The 21,689-nt window shown below is 34.5% G+C and overlaps 1 protein-coding gene and 1 long non-coding RNA gene across 2 annotated transcripts in view; one reads left to right on the plus strand and one right to left on the minus strand.

Moving 5' to 3' along the window:
- The window catches only part of LOC106871124 (transmembrane protein 263), a 32,430-nt gene extending 14,075 nt beyond the window's left edge, over positions 1-18,355 (minus strand). Inside the window, exon 1 of the mRNA XM_014917435.3 lies at positions 17,739-18,355. Coding sequence (XP_014772921.1) covers positions 17,739-17,780 — 42 coding nt within the window. The 5' untranslated portion in view covers positions 17,781-18,355. The remainder of the gene's footprint in view (positions 1-17,738) is intronic.
- A 44-nt stretch (positions 18,356-18,399) lies between these two features.
- LOC128248321 (uncharacterized) lies at positions 18,400-21,689 on the plus strand. The gene is made up of 2 exons (XR_008264558.2): positions 18,400-19,256; positions 20,498-21,689. It is a non-coding gene; the product is annotated as an uncharacterized LOC128248321 (long non-coding RNA).

The raw sequence follows: 21,689 nt of genomic DNA on the forward strand, positions 1-21,689 counted from the left end.
GTCACAGTTGATCGAATCTATAGGTTGCTGCTGAGAGTATGTGGTGAAGTGATTAGAGTATTGGGCACACAACTGTTAGGTCATGAAATCAAAGGGAACCAGCCATAGGAAAATTCATCTCAACAAATTCCATCTGACCAAGGCAAGCATGGAAAAGTAGACATCAAAATGATAAATTGTGTCCTTTGTTTTCTTCCATAAAATGGCAGGATGTGATTTCAGCGAATTTGACTGGACAAGTCGTCTGTTTGGACAGCATAACAACTATTTTTGGACAAGTTACAATAGCAGCGACATAGGGACACTATGATATACAAGTATCTATTTTGTAATAAATACTAAGCTAAAATCTCTTCAGCACAGCCTCCCATGCTGGACAGGTCAAAGGATAAAAGCCAGACTAATACAGACCACCTCTTCCCAAAGTAAAAACGGGTTTGTTTAGGGCCAACACTCATACCTAGAGAAGAGACCTTAGAGAAAATAGCCTTCCCCCAAGCAAATATATGATGTGGTGTAGCAAAATGCAAATGGAAAAATAGCTACAAGCAGGATATTGAGGCAGAGCTGAAAAAGCAGGGATCAAAGTGAAGAGAAGTAGAAAAGAAAGCTGAGAGTTGAGAACAGTGAAGTAAAGTCATTGAAGACCTATGCTCCATGGGAAGTGAAAGGTTTATGCAAAAGTAATGAAAAATCTCTCAACAAGTATAGAAGCATTTCATGATTAAAGTTCAAAATCTGACTAGATTTATATCACTATTCAATTCTGTAAGATTTCACTCTTCTTTGCTTGTGTTTCTATAACAATATGTTAAATAAGTTTCAGGAACTAACTTTCTTGCAAGGAAAAGCTACATCATCAGACATACATTACTTTTACTTGTTTCAGCCATATTAAGAATAAGTGACAATACAAGAGGATGATGAAACAGTTTCATATTTGTCACATTTGAAAATCTCAAAACAGACTCAATTTGGGTGTCATTTATCTAAGGTAGAATTTTGTAAAACAAATATAATTCTGACAGTGTGTGTGACAGAACAATTGGTTTTAGATTATGTAATTTTTTATACCATTTCATGGAAGAAAAACATTAAAAGAAATTACAGCTGACATGTTAATAAAACTAAAATAAATGAGTATATTCTGTCATTCACCAACCAACCAACAAAAACCATCAATAGACTGAAATTCTACATACATACCATCTGAATTATTCATTCATTTCAGTGGATAAAGAAGCCAGACAGTTGTTTTTCCATAATAATCAGGTGAGATTTCAGTTTATTTAGACAGGTGGGTTAGGATTATATTTTATATTCTAACAAGTATAGTTTCAGATTTTTATAAGTAACAAGTTCCATAGCTCTCAAATGTTTATAAAAGAGCAACTGATAACTTCTCTATCATGTAGTCTGTCTAACATATGTTCGTTTCTCAATTTATACCTTTGAGAAAAATTGAAGTCAGTGCTGTAAGTTAAAAACATTACTTTCATGAACTACAGCAATGTTGTGTTAATAAAGAAACTGGTCTTCAGCTGCATTAATCTCCTTTTTACTCATGGAACGTACAAATTAATCAACCACAGTTGATGGCAGTCATCAGATTTTAATTGTTACTGTAACCCTAAACTTATTGAACAATTTAAAAAATTACAAAACTCAATATCTGAAGCAATACAAAATTATAAATCTGTACATTTTTTTCAAACTCAACACTATGAAAGTGAATTCTATAATTTTTTGTTTATTATTGACAATAACATATTTTAACTTCAGTTGTTTCCTGAACATTGCATTCAATAATTTCTTTTTAGTAACCGTGGTTTGGTTTTTTTTTTTTTTTCAGTATCTACCAATGTGCTCCATAACATCTAGTAGAAAAATATATCCAAAACTTCCATTTGGATCTACATCATAAAACTCTATTGCATCAGTATCATTAGTGTGCAGTGAGACACCAGGTGCATCAACATTTCCTAATGAGAGAGCTTCTATGTGTCACATACTGTGAGAGAAAAAGCAGTTAAATCTTCCTTAAATCCCATTCTGGAGCTAAACAACATTTCCAGAAATAGAAAAAAAAAAAAAAAAAAAAAAAAAACTCTAAAAGAATGGAGATTGTGTCAGTACAAAAAAAGAATGAAAACAAAACTATTGAAATGTGTTTGAAATTAAAATAGAAAGTTTAGCATTTGATAAGATAATTATTCTCTTCAAAGAACAAAGAAATAAATGTGATATTTGGTCATAAATAAACAGAATTTTATGTTACTATGAGAATATGGCCATGTAATATAGGATTCAATACCCTTATATAGCACTTAGAGTAAATGTGTTCTAGTGAGTCAAGTTTGATATGTGGAAACTGTACAGAAGCCCATCATGTAATATGTGTATGTGTGCTTAAAACCAGCGTAAAATCAGTGTTGTGTAGCTTAGCCATTCAGTAAAATATAGAATAAAAAACAAAAAATTATATATATATATATATATATATATATATATATATATATATATATATATAATTGAATAAGTCAGAGTCAACATATATATATATATAAATATATTGTGAGGGTGCATGGGAGTGGTCAGGGTGTTGCACTTCAGTTCCTGGACTAAGTGGTACTTTGTGTTCTGGAGCAAAACACTATCTCATGATGCTCTACGAGTACATAAACACGTGATGTGTGGTACACTGTATACCTGTTCAGGCAATGTCAATTTGATGGAGGGAATGAGCTAATGAACAACACAAACATTTGATCGCTATAAACAAAACATTTGTGCACGTTTTCAGCAAAAAACGGAACACTCATACATGGTTTTTGTCAGGAGATCCCACCATATATAGTTGAAATTTACAGAAAAACAAAAGACGAAGACAGGTGTATAAGCAACAAACAGGTGTATTAGTTTAACACTTGGAAAGGTGAGAAAATCTTTTACGTTTCGAGCCTATGCTCATCAACAGAAAGAGAATAAAAAATCTTTTGGAGCTAGCAGTCAATCATGGCGGCTCATCATATATACATTGTCTTTGTCAGGAGATTCCATCATATATATATATATATATATATATATATATATATATATATATAAGATCTTTTCCTATTATTGAATTAATTAAATATATAACCGGAATATATTCAGTGCTATATATTCAGTGCTATATATATATATATATATATATATATATATATATAGATAGATAGATAGATAGATAGATAGATAGATAGATAGATACACACACATGTAACACACCCATCTGCTGGTTATTTTCAATTATTAAACATCAGCACAGTGGAGAATGTGTGAACGTTGGAAAGGAAAAGTAAATATGCTTTAGTTGATGCATAATGATAGTGTGCATGAATAATAAATAAGTCTAAATGGAATGAGCTACAGTGTGTAGGAGAGAAGATTGTCTGTGCTGGTATGCGTGATGCATATGAACGGTAGCAGTTTGTGAAGAAAGGTCAAGTGATTCAAGTGGAAGAAACATGCAGATGTTGATATGGGAAGAAATGGTGAAGGCTTATCTTCAGATATATTGAACCTCACTCATAGTAAATGACAAGGAACAGCAATAGGTGGTGAGATACTGTACTAGAAAAATTTCATGCAAGCATGAAAAACAAATGTAAGATGCTGATCCTGATGCTAGATACTAGAGCAGTGCTTCCTGAAATTTCCACTTTGGCAACAAACATTTTGTAAAAATAAAATTTTTACTGACATTAAGCTTTGTCAGTGAACCAGATATATATCTTATTTGTTTCAGTTACTGGAGTGTGGCCATGCTGGAGCTCTGCTCTGAAGGGATTTAGTAAATTGCCCCCAATACTTATTTTCTAAATTTTTTTAAAAGTCTGGTCCCGCAATAAGTTGTGGGGATGCAAACAAACTAACACCAATTGTCATGGGTGGGTGGCAAACATTTACATACACATTGACATAAATGTATTTAATATAGCAACCTGCAAATGAAACATTTTCATTTGTATCAAACTATCCTTGAAACCTTCCAAATTATAACTAATGCAAATGCATTATCTTGAAGATAGTTTATTTGGCTGTGACATTGGGTTTTGTACAGGGAGGCATGGTATCACTCTAGATCAATATGGACCAAAATACCTGTTTCTGTAATTTCTAGAAGCAGGTACCAACAAGCCATATAACAACTCTTCACAATATGAATGGAGGAGTTAATAAGATAGGTTAAAAAGAAGCTAACTGGTTCTTTTTCAACTGAATTAACAGAGTTCTGGCTTAGTAGCTGGTGCTTGTATGTAATATTTATGGAAGTAGTACTGAAGAAGACTAATGGATCTGTCAGCTTCTGGAGAATTACACTACAGGGGGATCAACATGTAATGTAATTCATTTATGGAGGAGGAAATTTTAATAGTAGCTTTGTTCAAATATACTGTTGGAAGAATAGATGCGGAAAATCACAATGCTGAAAGTATTCACTATTGTCTTCATCATCAAGCATTAACAGTGGGACAAATACTTCAAGATTTCAAATTAGTCATAAAAGATGCTGTAAAAACTGGTCAACTTTACTGAGTGATGGTGAAAGTGGTAGATGTTACTGAAGAGTGACATGAAGGGAAGTAATTGTTGAAAGGAGTTATAAAGGGGGCGATGGTGGAGAGATTGACTATAGATACATCAAGTCAAATAAAATACCCCCCTCAAACTACAGGAAGTATGTAAGTAATCAAAACAGATGTAAATAAAAAAATTAAGATTGTGACTAGAAGCAGGCTTGTACAATTCATTATTAAATTTTTCAGTATATTAGTTACAGAGAACTTTTAAAATCATAAATGTAAAATAAAGAAAATAAAAGTAACAAGTTATTTTACTGCTTATTTGCCATGTGGCTATAATAATTTGCTATCAAATATTTTTTACATTGTAAAAATTTCTCTTTATCTAAGGAGTTCTATATATTCAAAAAGTTTGGAAAACCATAGTCTATAATATCAAGAAATGAAAAGTGAATATAACTGTGCATGTGTGTAAGACAAGGTATAAATAATGGTCATTACATATTTGTCTTACAGCTATTTCCAGTTGTCATTATAGGTACGCTACTAATAGGTTTACTTGATTTGTTGATCAGTTGAGAAAAATTGAATGACCTAAAATATTAATGCTACTTTTGTCTGAGCCATTTCTGGTCATAACAAAACAGAACACTGAAGTAGTGTTTTGCTTTGTTATAACCAGTAAACACATGCACACACACACACACACACACAGATATATATAACTGTTATAGTTCGGGATAGTCGTCTTTTGCCAGTTAAACACACGCACTATTTATTTGATCGTTACTTCAATTCTATTAGTACTTTTAAAAGTTTATTTGTTTATTTCTGTCACCTCCTCACTAACACTGTTCCGCGTGTCTCCTCTTGCCATGCCAATTCCATTTTCTCCTACAACAAAGATAACCATCCCCATGTGTAACAATATCTGTTTCAAAACACATTTTCACTTCAAGAATTTTGCAAAATAAATACATAAACCTCTGTGTGTGTGTGTGTGTGTGTGTGTGTGTGTGTGTGTGTGTGTGTGTGTGTGTGTGTGTGTGTGTGTGTGTGTGTGTGTGTGTGTGTGTGTGTGTGTGTGTGTGTGTGTGTGTGTGTGTGTGTGTGTGTGTGTGTGTGTGTGTGTGTGTGTGTGTGTGTGTGTGTGTGTGTGTGTGTGTGTGTGTGTGTGTGTGTGTGTGTGTGTGTGTGTGTGTGTGTGTGTGTGTGTGTGCATGTATACACACACACACACACACACACACACACATATATACATACATACATGTTCTTAAATGGCTAATATCACTCTCCCACAAAATTATTTCAGTACACAATCTCGAACCAAATCACTTACAAAGCCAATACAACTATATATAGTTTTGTATATACATATAACCATGTATGCATATATATATGTATATATATATATATATATATATTGCAAATATGATTGTACTTAATCATTTTTCCTTTACAGATTTATTTATTAGATCTTTGTTTTGTTGGGAACAAACATCTTAGGCCCATCAGTAAATCTAGACCTTTCAAAAGAGAAGGCAGAAAAATTCTAGAAACTTTGATAAACCTAGACACTTTATTGTTTCAAACTAAACACAAAGGGCAAATAAAGAAAGAATAATCTTTAAAGCATTCAGACTCAAATAGGATCAAATTAATATAATGTACACATACAATAAATTTACCAACAGTATTGTTATGAATAGATGTGTACACACACACACGGGTTATTTCCATTTATTTCTAGGTGTGTGTACTGCTGATATTCCCAGTGGTGTTACTACACTTGGCAAGAATATGAGACCCTATAGACTTCTGTTTCACATTACATACAATTAATTTTTCTTCCTCCTCTTGATTGCTATATTCAAATATTTTGCGTAATTTTAAAGAGAGGAATCTAATGGGGACAAAATCCTCTAAGAACACGTACTAAACGTGACGACCCTATTTCAGAAATACTTTTGAGAACGATGTTGTTCCTCGGTATTAATTTCTAGGTCAATGAAAGAAAATCAAAACTTAACTTGGAAAGTATTTATATCATTTTAGTTTAACAAGTTTCTGTATGTTCACGTATAGAATGAGACGACTGGTTTTTAACTGCTTAGACATTGGTGATTTGTCACAGTTGAGTAGAGATTCAGCCTGTTTTGGCAGCAATGAATTTTGGTGCTGGAAGCAAATGCATACACACACATACAAGCAAATGCAGAAGTGTACAGATACGACAGTGGGGAGGAGACAGATTACAATTTATTTGAACAGGGCTGACAAACTCTTTCTTACTCCTCATACACATACAGGGGGGAGTGTGGAGAGAAATATTAAAATGTCTGATGTCAAATGAATCAGCATTGAATCGGCAATGCCAAAACAGCTGTGCCAAACATCTCATACTCATTTCACATAATAATATATATATCAAAAGGCAATCTTTCGATATGACTCGTGAAGTTGTCAATGAAGTGTCATCCGGATCAGCTGTTTTGTTTGTTAATTTCTGTAAAAAATTTTTATTTACTTTTCTTCTAAAGTGAAAGAGAGAAGAAAGTGAAAGATGTATGAATGTGTATATGAAATGGACATATGTGTGAGAGGGAGAGAGAGTGCCACTTGCACATGCATGAGAACACACACGTTCACTCACTCACTCTCTGTCACACACATATAAAAAAGATGTATACATATGCATTGATGTATGTACGTATACATAATACACCCATTCACTCACCCTCTTTCTTTCTCTCTCTCTCTCTCTCTCTCACACACACAGACACACACACACACGTTCATTTCAGATACATGTACATGCATTTTTCACTTTACCCGCTCTTTTACTTTAAAACAAAAGTAAATAAATGATAATTTTTTACGGAAATTAATGAACCCAGATGACAGCTCTGCCAGTCAAAACGAAAGATAGCCCTATCAGAATCTGTAGAATAAGAGACTTATTTAAGAATTTATACATTTAAAGAGTGGGGACACAGTGAGAAGGAAATGAAAAAATTAGTTGACAATAGCATATCGCTCTTAAGATTATACCAACAATAGCCTTAGAAACTAGGGTATATATTACTCAATACTTATGATATTACTCTATCCCAGTAGTTCCCAAAGTGGGTGGTATTGCCCCCCCCCCCTAGGTGGCAGTGGAAAGTTCCAAGGGGACACTGAAAAAAAGTGGGGAAATAATGTAAAATCAACAAAATAATGGGCTCATGAGGTAAAGTTTTATTTGTGAAATACAGTTGCTTTGAATTTGCTTCAGAAAGGTTAGTTGGGGTGGGGTGACCAGAATGTGGCCTGGATGTCAAGGGGGTGGCAGCCCAAAAATGTTTGGGACACCACAGCTCTATCCCCACTATCTGGCCTTATAAAAAAATGAAAAAAAAAAGAACTAGAATTGCAACAAATAAAATTAAAAAAGAAATATAAAATGTTATGGTTCGGACAATTTTTATATCTAAAAATATAACTTTCAACAAGTCGAACAAAGAATAGTGTTGATATATGTACTGTAAATTTTAATAACCCCAAATTGAAAGCAGTCACATTATATAATGTTATTTTAGGTCATATTTTATTTTATTTTATTTGAAATTTGATACAGAAAGTTCTAACAGAATTTAATTTAAAATAGAAATGTATACATTGTATTTGATCATGAAGTTATAGATCTGATAATTCTGTGATGTACACTGGGAGGGTCATTTCACAACTAAAACACACATCCTTGTTACACTTCACTTCTTTTTATTATTATTATTATTGGTCAAGTAGTAAGCTAATTAATCATTTGATCAATCAATCAGTTGGTTTGTCAGACAAACTGACAAATCAAATGATTGATCAGACAATTGATTAGTTAATTTTAATAATAGTAGTTCCAGATTTTGGCATAAGGGACCAGGCTAAGTAGATTACATCAACCCTAACACTAGATTGGTACCTATTTTATAGACTCCAAAAGGATAAAAGGCAAAATTAACATTGATGAGGTTAATAATAATTCTTTGATTATAGGCACAAGGCGTGAAATTTTGGTGGTAGTGGTGGAGGGAGGGGTAGTGGGTAGTCAATTACATCAACCCCAGTACCTACTGGTACTTATTTTATCAACTGTGAAAGGATGAAAGGCAAAGTCAACCTCAGTGGAATAAGTAGGACTAATAATGATACTTATAATGGTTTCAAATTTTGGCACAAGGCCAGCAAATTCAGAGCAAGGGGTAAGTGAATTACATTGATTCCAGTGCTCAACTGATACTTATTTTATCGTTCCCAAAAAGTTGAAAAGCAAAGTCAACCTCGCCAGAATTTGAACTCAGAACATACAGATAAATAAAATGCCACTAAGCATTTTGCCTGGCATGCATGTTTTATTGGCAAAATGACTGAGGTATTAAAACATCTATTTCAATGCAATTTCATATCAGAAGTCTTGGCAAGCAAATACAAAAATGAAATGCTATATTTCTCTTTAACTTTTTAGCATTTAAACAGGCCATATTCAACCTAAGTATGTTACTTGTTTTATGTTCTAACTAACCAGATCCAGCCTATCACACCTACCTTTCAATGCCATTCTAAAAATATACTATCACATCATCAAAATTTCAAAGCTATGAAATAATGCATGATTAATTAAAAACAATGTGAATGAAAAAGCATTATACTTGGCAGTGTCATCTGATTGCTAGAGTTAAACAAATAGCATTCAAAATATAATATTTTTGCCATTGTGGTAGAGGTTGACATGGGTTTAGGATACAACCTTATGTTTTGGCTTTGTATTTTAATCTTGCCATAAGACGAGCATTATCAAGTGTCTTCTATTATAGCCTCAGGCCGACCAAAGCCTTGTGAGTGGATTTGGTAGATAGAAACTGAAAGACGCCTGTTGTGTATATATGTGTGTATATATATATATATATATATATATATATATATATATGTATATGTGTGTATATGTTTGTGTTTGTCCCCCCAACATTGTGTTTACGTCCCCGTAACTTAGCAGTTCGGCAAAAAGAGACCGATAGAATAAGTACTAGGCTTACAAAGAATAAATCCTAGGGTCGATTTGCTCAACTAAAGGCGGTGCTCCAGCATGGCCGCAGTCAAATGACTGAAACAAGTAAACGAGTAATGTTAGCTAATAAGCCATAATTATTTTGCTTCAAATCTTATTCAGTTAACCTTCCATCCTTTTCTTTTTAATCTACAGGGATCTGAATGGAGATATAGCTGCTTTACATGAGAGTAAGGAACAGAATTGAAGTGAAACCTGAAATTAAGTTAATGTTTTACAACAGAATTAATAGTTTGTTTAATATGAAACTTCATCACCAAATCATTAAACATAATTCAGGAGACATGGTGGAGCAATGAACTTTTTATACAAGGTCAGATGGAAAGAAATGTGATGTGTTTATCCTATGTACCCACCTGCCCTATTATTGACAAAAATCAATATTTGTAATTAAGATGTCAGGAATGAAAAAAAAAAACTCGACATAAAATTATCTGCATCTTGATTGTTAAAGGTGGAAAATAATGTGGAGGATCAGTCTTTGTTTTGATAAATCTAGTTTGCTCAATACAAAAAGGTTAACATTAAATTAACATGAGAAGATTAAAGAGAAACTAAATATTAAATCATCATATGCATGGTAAACAGTGAGATTCAAATTAATGACTTGCATATTTATTCATATGTTCCAGCAGATTCATCATCATCATCATCATCATCATCGTTTAACGTCCGCTTTCCATGCTAGCATGGGTTGGACGATTTGACTGAGGACTGGTGAAACCGGATGGCAACACCAGGCTCCAATCTGATTTGGCAGAGTTTCTACAGCTGGATGCCCTTCCTAACGCCAACCACTCAGAGAGTGTAGTGGGTGCTTTTACGTGTCACCCGCACGAAAACGGCCACGCTCGAAATGGTGTCTTTTATGTGCCACCCGCACAAGCCAGTCCAGGGGCGCTGGCAACGATCTCGCTCGAAAATCCTACAGGAGCCAGTCAGGCGGTACTGGCAACGGCCACGCTCAAAATGGTGCATCTCATGTGCCACCCGCACAAGAACCAGTCCAGGGGCACTGGCAACGATCTTACTTGGCTTGCCGGGTCTTCTCACGCACAGCACATTTCCAAAGGTCTCGGTCAGTAGTCATCGCCTCGGTGAGGCCCAATGTACGAAGGTCTTGCCTCACCACCTCAGCCCAGGTCTTCCTGGGCCTACCTCTTCCACGGGTTCCCTCAACTGTTAGGGTGTGGCACTTTTTCACGCAGCTATCCTCCTCCATTCTCACCACATGTCCATACCAGCGCAATCGTCTCTCTTGCACGCCACAACTGATGCTTCTAATGTTCAGCTTTTCTCTCAAGATACTTACACTCTGATGGGTATTCACATTGACATTACACATCCAACGGAGCATACTGGCTTCATTCCTTGCGAGCTTACGTATGTCCTCAGCAGTTACAGCCCATGTTTCACTGCCATGTAGCATGGTTGTTCGTATGCATGCGTCATACAGTCTGCCTTTTACTCTGAGTGAGAGTCCCTTTGTCGCCAGCAGGGGTAAGAGCTCTCTAAACTTTGCCCAGGCTATTCTTATTCTAGCAGCTACACTTTCAGCGCACCCACCCCCACTACTAACTTGGTCGCCCAGATAGCGGAAGCTATCGACTACCTCTAGTTTTTCACCCTGGAATGAGATAGAAGTTGTTTCCTGTTTGTTTACAGTCTTTATTGCACCTGAACATCTGCCACAAACAAAAACTAACTTGCTAGTTAACCTGCCTTTGATGTTGCTGCACCTCTTATGTGTCCATAGCTTGCACCGGGTACATCTTATAGAGTTACTACCTACTCCTTTTCTACATACTGAGCAGGGCCATCTACCTGAAGGGGTTTGTGTTTTATCTACCTTCCTACTTATTAGGATTTTGGGCAAATCACTGTTGTGCTCATCAGAATCCCTTGCACTAATGAAGTGAGTGCTATGAACTCATATTCATAATAAAGGAAAAGCTATTTTCCTGTGGTGTGTATGCTAATTACTGTTGTGTCCATCACAAAACAGTTTCTCTTTTATGATGAATTTGTGTTCATAAAATAATTCATTAATACAAGGGATTCTGATATTCAAGTCTGCTGGAATTTATTAAAAAATATGCAAGTCATTGTAAAGAATAATCATTTTGGAATAATTTAACTTTTGCTGATCTATTGGCTAATATTGTTAAACTTCTACAAACTATAAGATGTCTGTGCTAAGAGCAATTTTGGAAAGTTAGATTTTGTACCAAACAAATCTTTTTAATTGATATTTTTGTTTCAAGCTAGTACAGTATTTCTCAACTAAGATTCCTCAGGAAGTTACAAGGGGTTTCTGAAAGAGGTTGCTAGGATTTTCTGCAAGAAGACACAATGATTTTCTGCAAAAATGTTGCTAGGGGTTCCAGCAAGAAATGGTGATAAGAATTACACAAAATGCTTTCACATAACTATTATGAACAAATACATTTTTTAAGCAATTTTTGTGTTTAATTCTATAGTTGTAATTTTATTACAAACATGCAGTATATTTTCTAAGGAAGGGAAATTCTGACAAATGTAGATAATGAGACTGAATGGAAAAATTGGCTTCTAAATAGGGAGTTGAAGTAGATTTTAGTCTTAAGATATTGGTGAAAACATTTCTTAAACCTTCTTTGTGGTGTTTAATGGATTTAACATTGCCAAACCTTTCATAAAACTATTTCAAAGAAACTTTTATAATTTGTTTCTTCTCTTATGAAATTTAACTTTGTGAAAGAGAAAAAAAGATTAACAAAGATAAAAAATTTCTTTGAGACAGAATGTATTTCAAAGGTTCCTTAAAAGCAAAAGTTTAGGCAACACTGAGTAAGAAGAATAAGGCTATCAGCAAATGTTAAAATAAATACAAAGGAAAACTTTTATATATATTTTGAATTAGAAATCAATGATGAGATTGTATTTGATGGCATAGAAGATGTACTTTTCAAGTGCCTATAAAAAAAAAAAACCCTCAGGTCCTATATGCAAAGTTGGGCCTCCCAATAGCTTTAATATACTAAAAACATGGTTTCCTGAATATGTACAGCTAGGGTGCATCGAATATGCCATCAAATATGGTAACCAAATTTCTTTTATACAAAAGTTATGAAATGGATATTGTGTTTAATAGTTTCTTTTGAAAAATTGCTTTCATAATAAAATTACAAACAAACAAAAAAATCCCATATGAAAGCTGGAAACATTTTGAATTCATACTGTGCAAAAGTATTTAGTGTAAGGTCAATTTAAGTAGATGACTTCACACTTAACTTCAACTATAAACTGATTTGAAGGTATAAGTTTTCAAAAAAAAGTCAACTTGTGATTTTTAAGAATATCATTATTTATTAAGTATGATAACATCGAGATAATCAATGTTAAAACAAAATCGGCTGGTTTTTAATTAATAGAAATGACAAAAGAGAGAGAGAGAGAGACAAGAAGAGGAAGAGAAAAATGCAACATGGCTACTGCTTAAGTGGTTTAATCTACTGAGAATCAGCAACTTCAGCACTTCCTCAATTTAATCCATTAAAAAAAAAAAATCAACAAAATTGGTTGACTAAGATAAGATAAAATGTCTTTCAGTGAAAATAATTATCATGAAAGTAAAAGAAATTTAATACCATTATCATTGAACAACAATCTTCCTACAAGTTACTTCTCAAAATTAAAACAGCTTAGATGTAAAAGATACACATATGAACCAACATCTAAATTATTTTGGTGCTGCTGTAGAGCAAGAAGTAATCTCTTGAGTCCATGGGTCACTTTTTAACTGAAGAACATTAACTATCAATATAATTCTCCTGTAAATTTTTGGTTCTGCATATGTTTAATTAATATGTAGAATTAATTGAACATACTTAGGCATTCCTGTATTCCAATCTTCATAATTGTATCACGTAGAAAGAAACAATGTAAATTTTGTTGGCCCATATCATTTTTGTTTTTACCATAAAAAATTATTGGGCCCCTATATACACAACAAAACATATATATTAACATTAGATCTCTAGAACCTGTGGGCTCCCAGGTAACTGCCCATGGTGCTTATGACTTAAGATGACATCACAGTGACTGCTTCAATTGTTGGTTGTTGCTAATATTTTAAGAGTTTATTCTCATAGAGCATTCCTGTTATCCACTGGAATAACCCAATGAATTATATAATACAAGAGAATGTATATTTTGTGAACACCTTTTCCCTTAAGAGTAGTCTTTGATTATTTAATTGACAAGGCATTTAGATAGAAGTGCCAAATGTGAAATAGTAGATTGAAATTTAAATTTTTCTCCAGTCTGTCCCATTCCTCTCTGGGCTCTACATCTATTTTAATGTGTTTTTTTTATATATATAATTGTAGTACATTAGACAAAATGCTTAGTGATATTTCTTCCAGTTCTTTATGTTCCAAGTTCAAATCCTATTGGAGGTTGATTTTTACCTTACATCCTTGGTGGGAAGGGAGTCAAGAAAATAAGTATGAGTTGAACACCGAGTCATTGTAATCAACTTGCATTCTCCTCTAAAATTACTGGTGTTGCACCAAAATTTGAAACAATTTTATTGAATAAACACTAAATAGCTGTAAGCAATTTATACAATTTACTTAAAACTAGGACAAAAAAGAAAATAAATGTAGATTCAACACATTTTGTGGGGTCCTGTTTTAGTTGCATCATTGTAAATCTGGCACTTAAACATTTAAAAAAAATTTTAATCAGGAAGGGTGGGAGGCATTGTTTATGACCCTTTATAGAGCCTCTGAAACTTGTGGGAGGCATTGTTTATGACCCTTTATAGAGCCTCTGAAACTTGTGGGAGGAAGAAAAATATCTTTAAACTGGAGATCAGGTCCAAATGCCTGCAACGGAATGGACTCCACTAGAGGTACCTAAGGACAGGTAATGGTGTTAAAGCAGGAGATAGACTTATTCTCCCGTCAATGTAGGCCATGGAAGGATTTGAACTCAGAATGCAGAGAGCTGTTTGAACTCAGAATGCAGAGAGCTGTTTGAACTCAGAATGCAGAGAGCTGAAACAAATACGATTAGACATCTGATTCAACATTCTCACAATTCTATCAATCCACCATCTTGGATTTTTTAAAATTGATTCTGAAAGGATGAAAGGCAAAGTTGACCCTGCCAGGATTTGACCTCAGAATAAATATGAGTGTGCCAATTTTCCATCTTGAGAAAAAAAACACCCGCAAAACTCTTCTGTTGGTGCCCAAAGCATGTGCACATTTTAAATAGTGGCTAATCCAAGCCTGAGTAATCTTCAAGCAAAATCAAGAGCAAAGGTCAGTGAACTTGTAATGTTAGGAGAGGCACAGAAAAGAGACAGTAGACAGTACATAACAGTCAGTCTCATTCTGCTTGGCCAACAGAAATGTTCGATGCTTGTTCTTAAGGATGGTGCTTTATTTGGGTTATAAGGCATTAACCCTTTTGGTACCATATTTCTGTTGAAATGCACTGCCTTTGTTTCAAACTATTTTGAAAATAATGAAGAATTTAGTGAAACAACTTTGTCATTATTATGCTAGAGTTTGAAATAAGTTAAAGTTTCAATGGATATTCTAATCCAGGATCGCTTTAACATAGGAAGTTTGTATCACAAAAAAGGGGTAGTCTTGGGCTGGTTGGTATCAAAAGGGTTAAGCACATGACAAACGTTTCCCTTTTTCTGGAAGTGGTGCCAATGCATTCAGGTGAATTTTCCAGAAGAATGTAGTATTTATTTTGGGCCACCATGTAAACTGAATAAAACTGTACTATGTACCAGCAAGCAGTGTCTTCTATTACAATTATCCCCTCCATAGATGCTTTATAGGAATATCAAAGTCGAGCCCAACTACTAGATTGGTACTCTATTTTATCATGCCCAAAAGGTCGAGAGGTAAAGTTCACCACAGAGAGATTTGAACTCGGAACATAAAGGGCAGTAACTAAATGCTGCAAGAAATTTGTTCGACGCTCTAGCGATTCTCAACTCACTAGGTCCCAATATTTGAACTGAAAACGAATAGGTTATTAGTTCAGAACCACATTCAATTGGGCTTTTTTTTTTTTACTGCCACGTTTAATATCCTTAGGAAAGACATGAACACCACGAATTCCCATTATCAACCCTGATAAAATATAGGATTCCAGTATAGACGTAAGGAATATTACAGGGTCAACAAGAAACATCAATATTTAAAGAAAAATTTAAAAAAAAAAACCTTCGGTATTCAAAAGATAGAATAATGAATTTTAGTATATGTGGCAGACAAGGAAATCTATACCAATGCAAAGTCTAAAAGTTAGCAATGTGGAATCGTTTATATTAGAGATGTGTAAAATAGAGTAAAAGCTTTATATATATATATATATATATATATATATATATATATATATATATATATATATATATATATATAGGAAAGTCACTTCAACATCGGAATAGAGACATTAAGGTTTGGGATGACTTTAATATAAAGAACTAATGCGATATGCATTTCCCCCTTACAAAGTTAGATGCGTGTCTATATACCAACTCACACGAATGTATGTGTATACAGACACGTAGTCGATAAGCATTCCGTAAGTTAATAGCAGATCAACTGCATGTCTAGTATATTTTGGGGGAAGTTTAGGCGGAAAATTTTACATACTGTACACATATGTGTATGTATGTGCATATATATATAATCTCTATCCATAATAGGTTTGCAATATCAGAATCTTTGGGGCAAAAGTGAGAAAGAAAAAAAAACTTTGAGAAAAGCAATCGTACTTTAAATTTTTACTTAAAATCCAATTAAGACGTTTTCACAGGTTCCAATTTAGCTAGAAGATAGGAATTACAGAAAAATGTAAAATAATATAGAAATTACAAAAATTATAAAATGATAAAAAGTATAGATACAAAAAAATACTTTATTGCCAGTTGAAAAAAAAATTACGTGTAACATGAAGATACTACATACTCCGAAGAAATTGCTGATCTTAGCGATTTTCATGGATTTCATGTTTTGTGTTATAATAAGAGTATTTGTAGTTAAGAAAACTAAAATTAAAGTGGGTGGAAGAAGGAACTGATTCAGAGTATACGTAAGGAAAGGAAATTCTAACTAAACTCAGAAAAATTATCGTTAACAGGGAACAGAAAGGCGAGTGAAGGGCTTATCCGAGACGTAATAAGATCATCTTTAAAATAGTTTTCATGAATCAGGTATCCGTGGCCCTACTTCGCCTGCTTTTACTTTTTTCCAAAAACCATTTTATAGTGTGTGTGTATTATACATACACATATTATTAGCGAAAGGCCCTACGGAGAACTCGTCCGTTTTTTTTTTTTTCAGTTTTACAGGATATTAACCAGGCTCCCACTATCAAAATTGAAGTGTACCTTCTAAATAATTGCGTATAGAATCGGTAACTGGATTCTAGTGCGTATGTATATATATATATATATATATACGCACGCACACATCTTGCCTGTTATTAACTTAAAGACGAACACCAATTATACAATTAAAACGTGACACATCTCATTTTGTCTATCTCGCTCTTACATTCACAAGTGAATCACGACTGTGTCATTTTTTGAAATCTAAGGCAGAGAAAGCTAAATTACGTGTTTTGATGTAAAGTCGAGAAACGGATTTTAGTCAGTGCTATAAAGCAGAAGAAACTTCTAGCACCAGCCACCTTTGCTAAAGACAAAAATAAATAAATAAACATCAGTTTGCGAAAGCTTTCATCTCTCTTATGCCAGAATAATTGTTATAATTATTTATAAATTAAAAATTTTTTTTTTTTAAATGCAGTTGTAAACAATAGCAAAAAAGTTAGAGCACCGTGCAGTGTGAATGATGTAAATTTGTTTTTATATTTCTACGTACGCGTAAAGAAAGAATAGTATAGCTAGCTAAAATTGTCTTGTACAGTATACAAGTCGACGTTAATTGTAGCCAAGATTTCCAAGAATACAAAACAGCATCACTCGTTTATTTTCTGTTAGCATAGCGATGATAAAACCATAAACGGAATGCAAATATCAAAGAACTTACCTTGTAAATACAGGCTTTAACACTTTGGTATAGGCGAGACATCGTGACGTTTTAATGTAGCACGTCAACAATGTTTCGGTATCGGAACTGCACGGCTACCTGGTTAGATTTAGGTTTTCTTTGTTTTGCTTGAGATTTTCTTGTGTCTTGAAGGAAGACAAAAAGTACCAGTAGAAATTGGTTTCTTCAGATGTCTGCCTATATGTCCCTCCTCCTGGATTCCGCTGGTGCTCAACTGAGTAAGCATACACGCTAAACAACAAAATATGATTATATATCTATCCCCCTCTCTCTATATATATACCTATCAATGTATATCCGAAATTCTGTCACTGACACATTGACTTTTTTTAAAGAGGGGGCGGGAGGGACTCGCTTATAGTTTTGTAAATTATATTTTTCTCGTTCCCCTGGCCACACACATACACAAACAAAATGAATGGAATTCGTATTAGTACTCTTTATCAATCATAAATCGTCCAGATTAAAAGCGAAAATTACGAGACGATATAATGATAACGTAGCGAGGGATGGTGATGAAATAATAACAGCTACAAGATGAAGAGGTGAGAAAGGAATACAGCTGCCACGTTGTTTATTTTGCCATGTTGTTAGTCGCTGACGTCTGAAACCAATTTCTGATTGGTCTAACGCCCAGCCTCGTTTTCATTTCAGCGAATGCAATTTCAAATCCAGACTCCGAACTGGCAATGATTTATCAATTTCACTGTCGAAGCAGTGATTTCACTGTTAGATCGTTTCTTCTATTTAAAAATCAACAACATTTATCTTTTTTCTCTTTCGATTGCAAAATGTATTTCTTTTATTGCTTTTCAAGTGATTCGGAGCATCGCAGGATTTTTCTTACATCAGTCCCTTAGATGATTTATTTGCGTTTCAAATCTGGTACATATTAAACTTAATATCTTAATGGTGTCAGATTAAAGGCTCTACAACGAAGCTATCATGATTTAATATTGATTTCTTTTTAAAGGAAAAACGATATGATCTGCTTTAATTCCATTTACATCTAGGATGCTTAAATGGAATATTAAATCGACCCACTTCTCGGCTCGTACTTTGTTTTATCGACCACGGAAGGAGGAACGGCAAAGTTGATATTGGAGAGGCTTGAACTTCGAAGACAGGCATTTTGCCCGATGTTCTACCGATTCTATTGATCCATTACATATAGAGCATTTTTTTTTCTTTATTTAAAATATTTGAGCGGTTCGGTGAAAGAAACCGATAGAATAAGTACCAGGTTTTTTTTAATGTACTGGAGGTGATTCGTTCGACTAAAACCCTTCAACGCGGTGCCCCAACATGGTCGCACTCCAATGAATGAAACAAATATAAGATAAAAGATAATGACTGAGACATTCGAGGCTAAGGCCATGGCCCTTTTCCAAAACTCCAGAAGAGAACAACTTCAGACTGGAGATCAGTCTCAAATTCTTGCAACAAAGAAGATCACTAAAAAACATTGAAGATGGTGGCGTTTATTCAGTTGACGAAGTAAGTTTCTTATCTCTCTCAGGAACAGCTACTCCAGCTAGCTTCCATTGAATTTCCATCTATCAAATTTCCTATGTAACGAATGCTTCAATCTGACTGGGTCAGATTAATTACATTAACTACTGGGTCGTTTTAACTATATTATACTTCCTCAAGTAAAGATAGATTAGCACAGGGTCGCTAAACTCGTGGGGCCCTGAACAACTGCCCAGTATGCCTATGTCTCAAGATGGTACTGGATTGTGGTACATCCATGATGTACCAATGACGGAGTCGAAAAGTCTTTTAAGTCTCTGAGGCTGCTCCGTTTTTTAATCCAAAACAGAGCAACGTTCAGTGATCAGTCTTTTGTAGGTTGAAAGTGTTTCAGAAATCAGAATCCATCAAAAGTTTTCTGCACGTGCACAAGTTCCACTGAGGTCGACTTTGCCTTTCTTCCTTTCAGGGTCGATAACATATGTACAAGTTGAGCACTGGGGCCGATGTAAACGGATTACCCTCTTTCCTAAAATTACTAGCTTTGTGTCAAAAATTGAAACCTCATAACAAAATACATGACAAGCTAAGGCTTGAATTTTGAAACAAACGCCTGTAACTACTGTTGAAATGCGCTGTGTTGTTGCTTCTCAGTGTCTGTCTACATACGGTGGTTCCCTCCAAAAATTGAAATGTTGGGGTTTTGAAGCATCGTCTATTTATTCTTAACATTGCTCCTTCGGAATATCAGCTTTTGCTCCACTCAAAGCAATTTATGAGGCTGTCTGAACTTCTCTATTGTAGTAATCGTATTCTGCATTAATTTTCGTCTAAAGGCTTTTGCCCAGATTTATGTTATTTCTTGGATTATCAAAGAACTTCGATGGAACCAAATATCCATGTATGTCTAGTGCAAACATTTCAGGACCCATGCACACCCACAATCCCGTTCAAAAATTATTCTTCATAAAATAAACTCAATTCAGATTAAATTTCTTTACAGATTTGAATAAATATATTAATAATTGTTTCTAATATAGGCACATAGCTATAAATCTGGAGAGAAAGGGACAGTCGATTATATTGACCCCAGCACTTAATTGGTATTTTATTTTATTGATCCCAGAAAGAAGAAAGGTAAAGTTTACCACAACCGGATTTGAATTGAGAAAATAAGGACCGTAAATAAATACCACTAGGCATTTTATCTTAACAATTGTGTCTATCCACCGTCATACAAATAAATATAATTGTTTCTGATTTAGGTATAAGGTCAGTAATTCTGAGGGAAGAGGTCAGTTGAAACCATCGAACCCAGTAATTGACTGATACTTCATGTTATCAAAACCGGGAGGATGAAAAAGGAAGCTGACCGCAGCGGAATTTCAACTCAACGTCTGAAGAGCCAAAAGGAATACTGCAAGTACTAAAACAAAAAACAACAAAAAAAACTAGTCTCTTAACGCGCTAACCATTCTGCATTTCAATGATTGATACAACGCAATAAACAGCTTTTCGTTTCAAAACACACAACTATTTAGTCTTACTCACTGACTTAATAGTTCTGTTCCGTAAACATTAGAAACCTGAACTCTCGAACCCTGACCACTTTTAGACCATGAGTCATAAACCTCGTCTTTGAACACACACACATAGATATTATATATACAGATATATTATCTCTCTCTCTCTATATATATATATATAGAGAGAGAGAGGGGGGGAGAGCAATATTATAAGAGTAGGCCGATTTATAGGATTACCTTTGGTGGCGAAAATAAAAAATACGTACACCCGGTGCTTAGGGTTAGGGTTTAGTTAGGGGTTAGGGTTTTTGTTACGCCGTAAACGGATGATGTACGTATTCTTTACCTCCGCCCTCTTAGTTTCACGTCCACGAAGCGCTTAGCTTTACGGCGCATCATCATATTCCAAAACCTGTTGGCTTAAGGCCTCTCTACAAAATTCTAGAGAGGTCTTAAACTAACAGGTTTTGGGATTTGATGGTACGCCGTAAAGCTAAGCGCTTTATGGACGTAAAGCCAAAGGTAATCTCAAAAACCGGCCGATTATAACTTTTATATTAAAATAAATAAATAAAATTTTGCAGCATTCATTTATTGTGAAAGGATCCCTTCCATGGGATCCCAAAACAGTCATGATTCGTCTTGTAAAATTTCCTCCAGAGGCTCTACACTTGTTTCTCTTCTTGTAAACCCATATTTGGTTTTAATGCCACTCCATAATCACAAGCAAAGCACCAGAATACACGATCCTTTCTCCACAGAACATTAGTTAATCCTCTGGAATTCCTTGCCAATGTCTCCCCCACCACTCCGTATAGCTTATTAGCTGCACCAGTTTCACCGGTGTTGGACGTCTCTGCAAAACTATGAAAACACCCCTTCCACCAGATAAAACCTTGATTTAAAAATAAAAGACGCTACGACAATTAAA

This window comes from Octopus bimaculoides, chromosome 7, assembly GCF_046866305.1.
Source record: "Octopus bimaculoides isolate indiv1 chromosome 7, ASM4686630v1, whole genome shotgun sequence".
Classification (NCBI taxonomy): domain Eukaryota; kingdom Metazoa; phylum Mollusca; class Cephalopoda; order Octopoda; family Octopodidae; genus Octopus; species Octopus bimaculoides.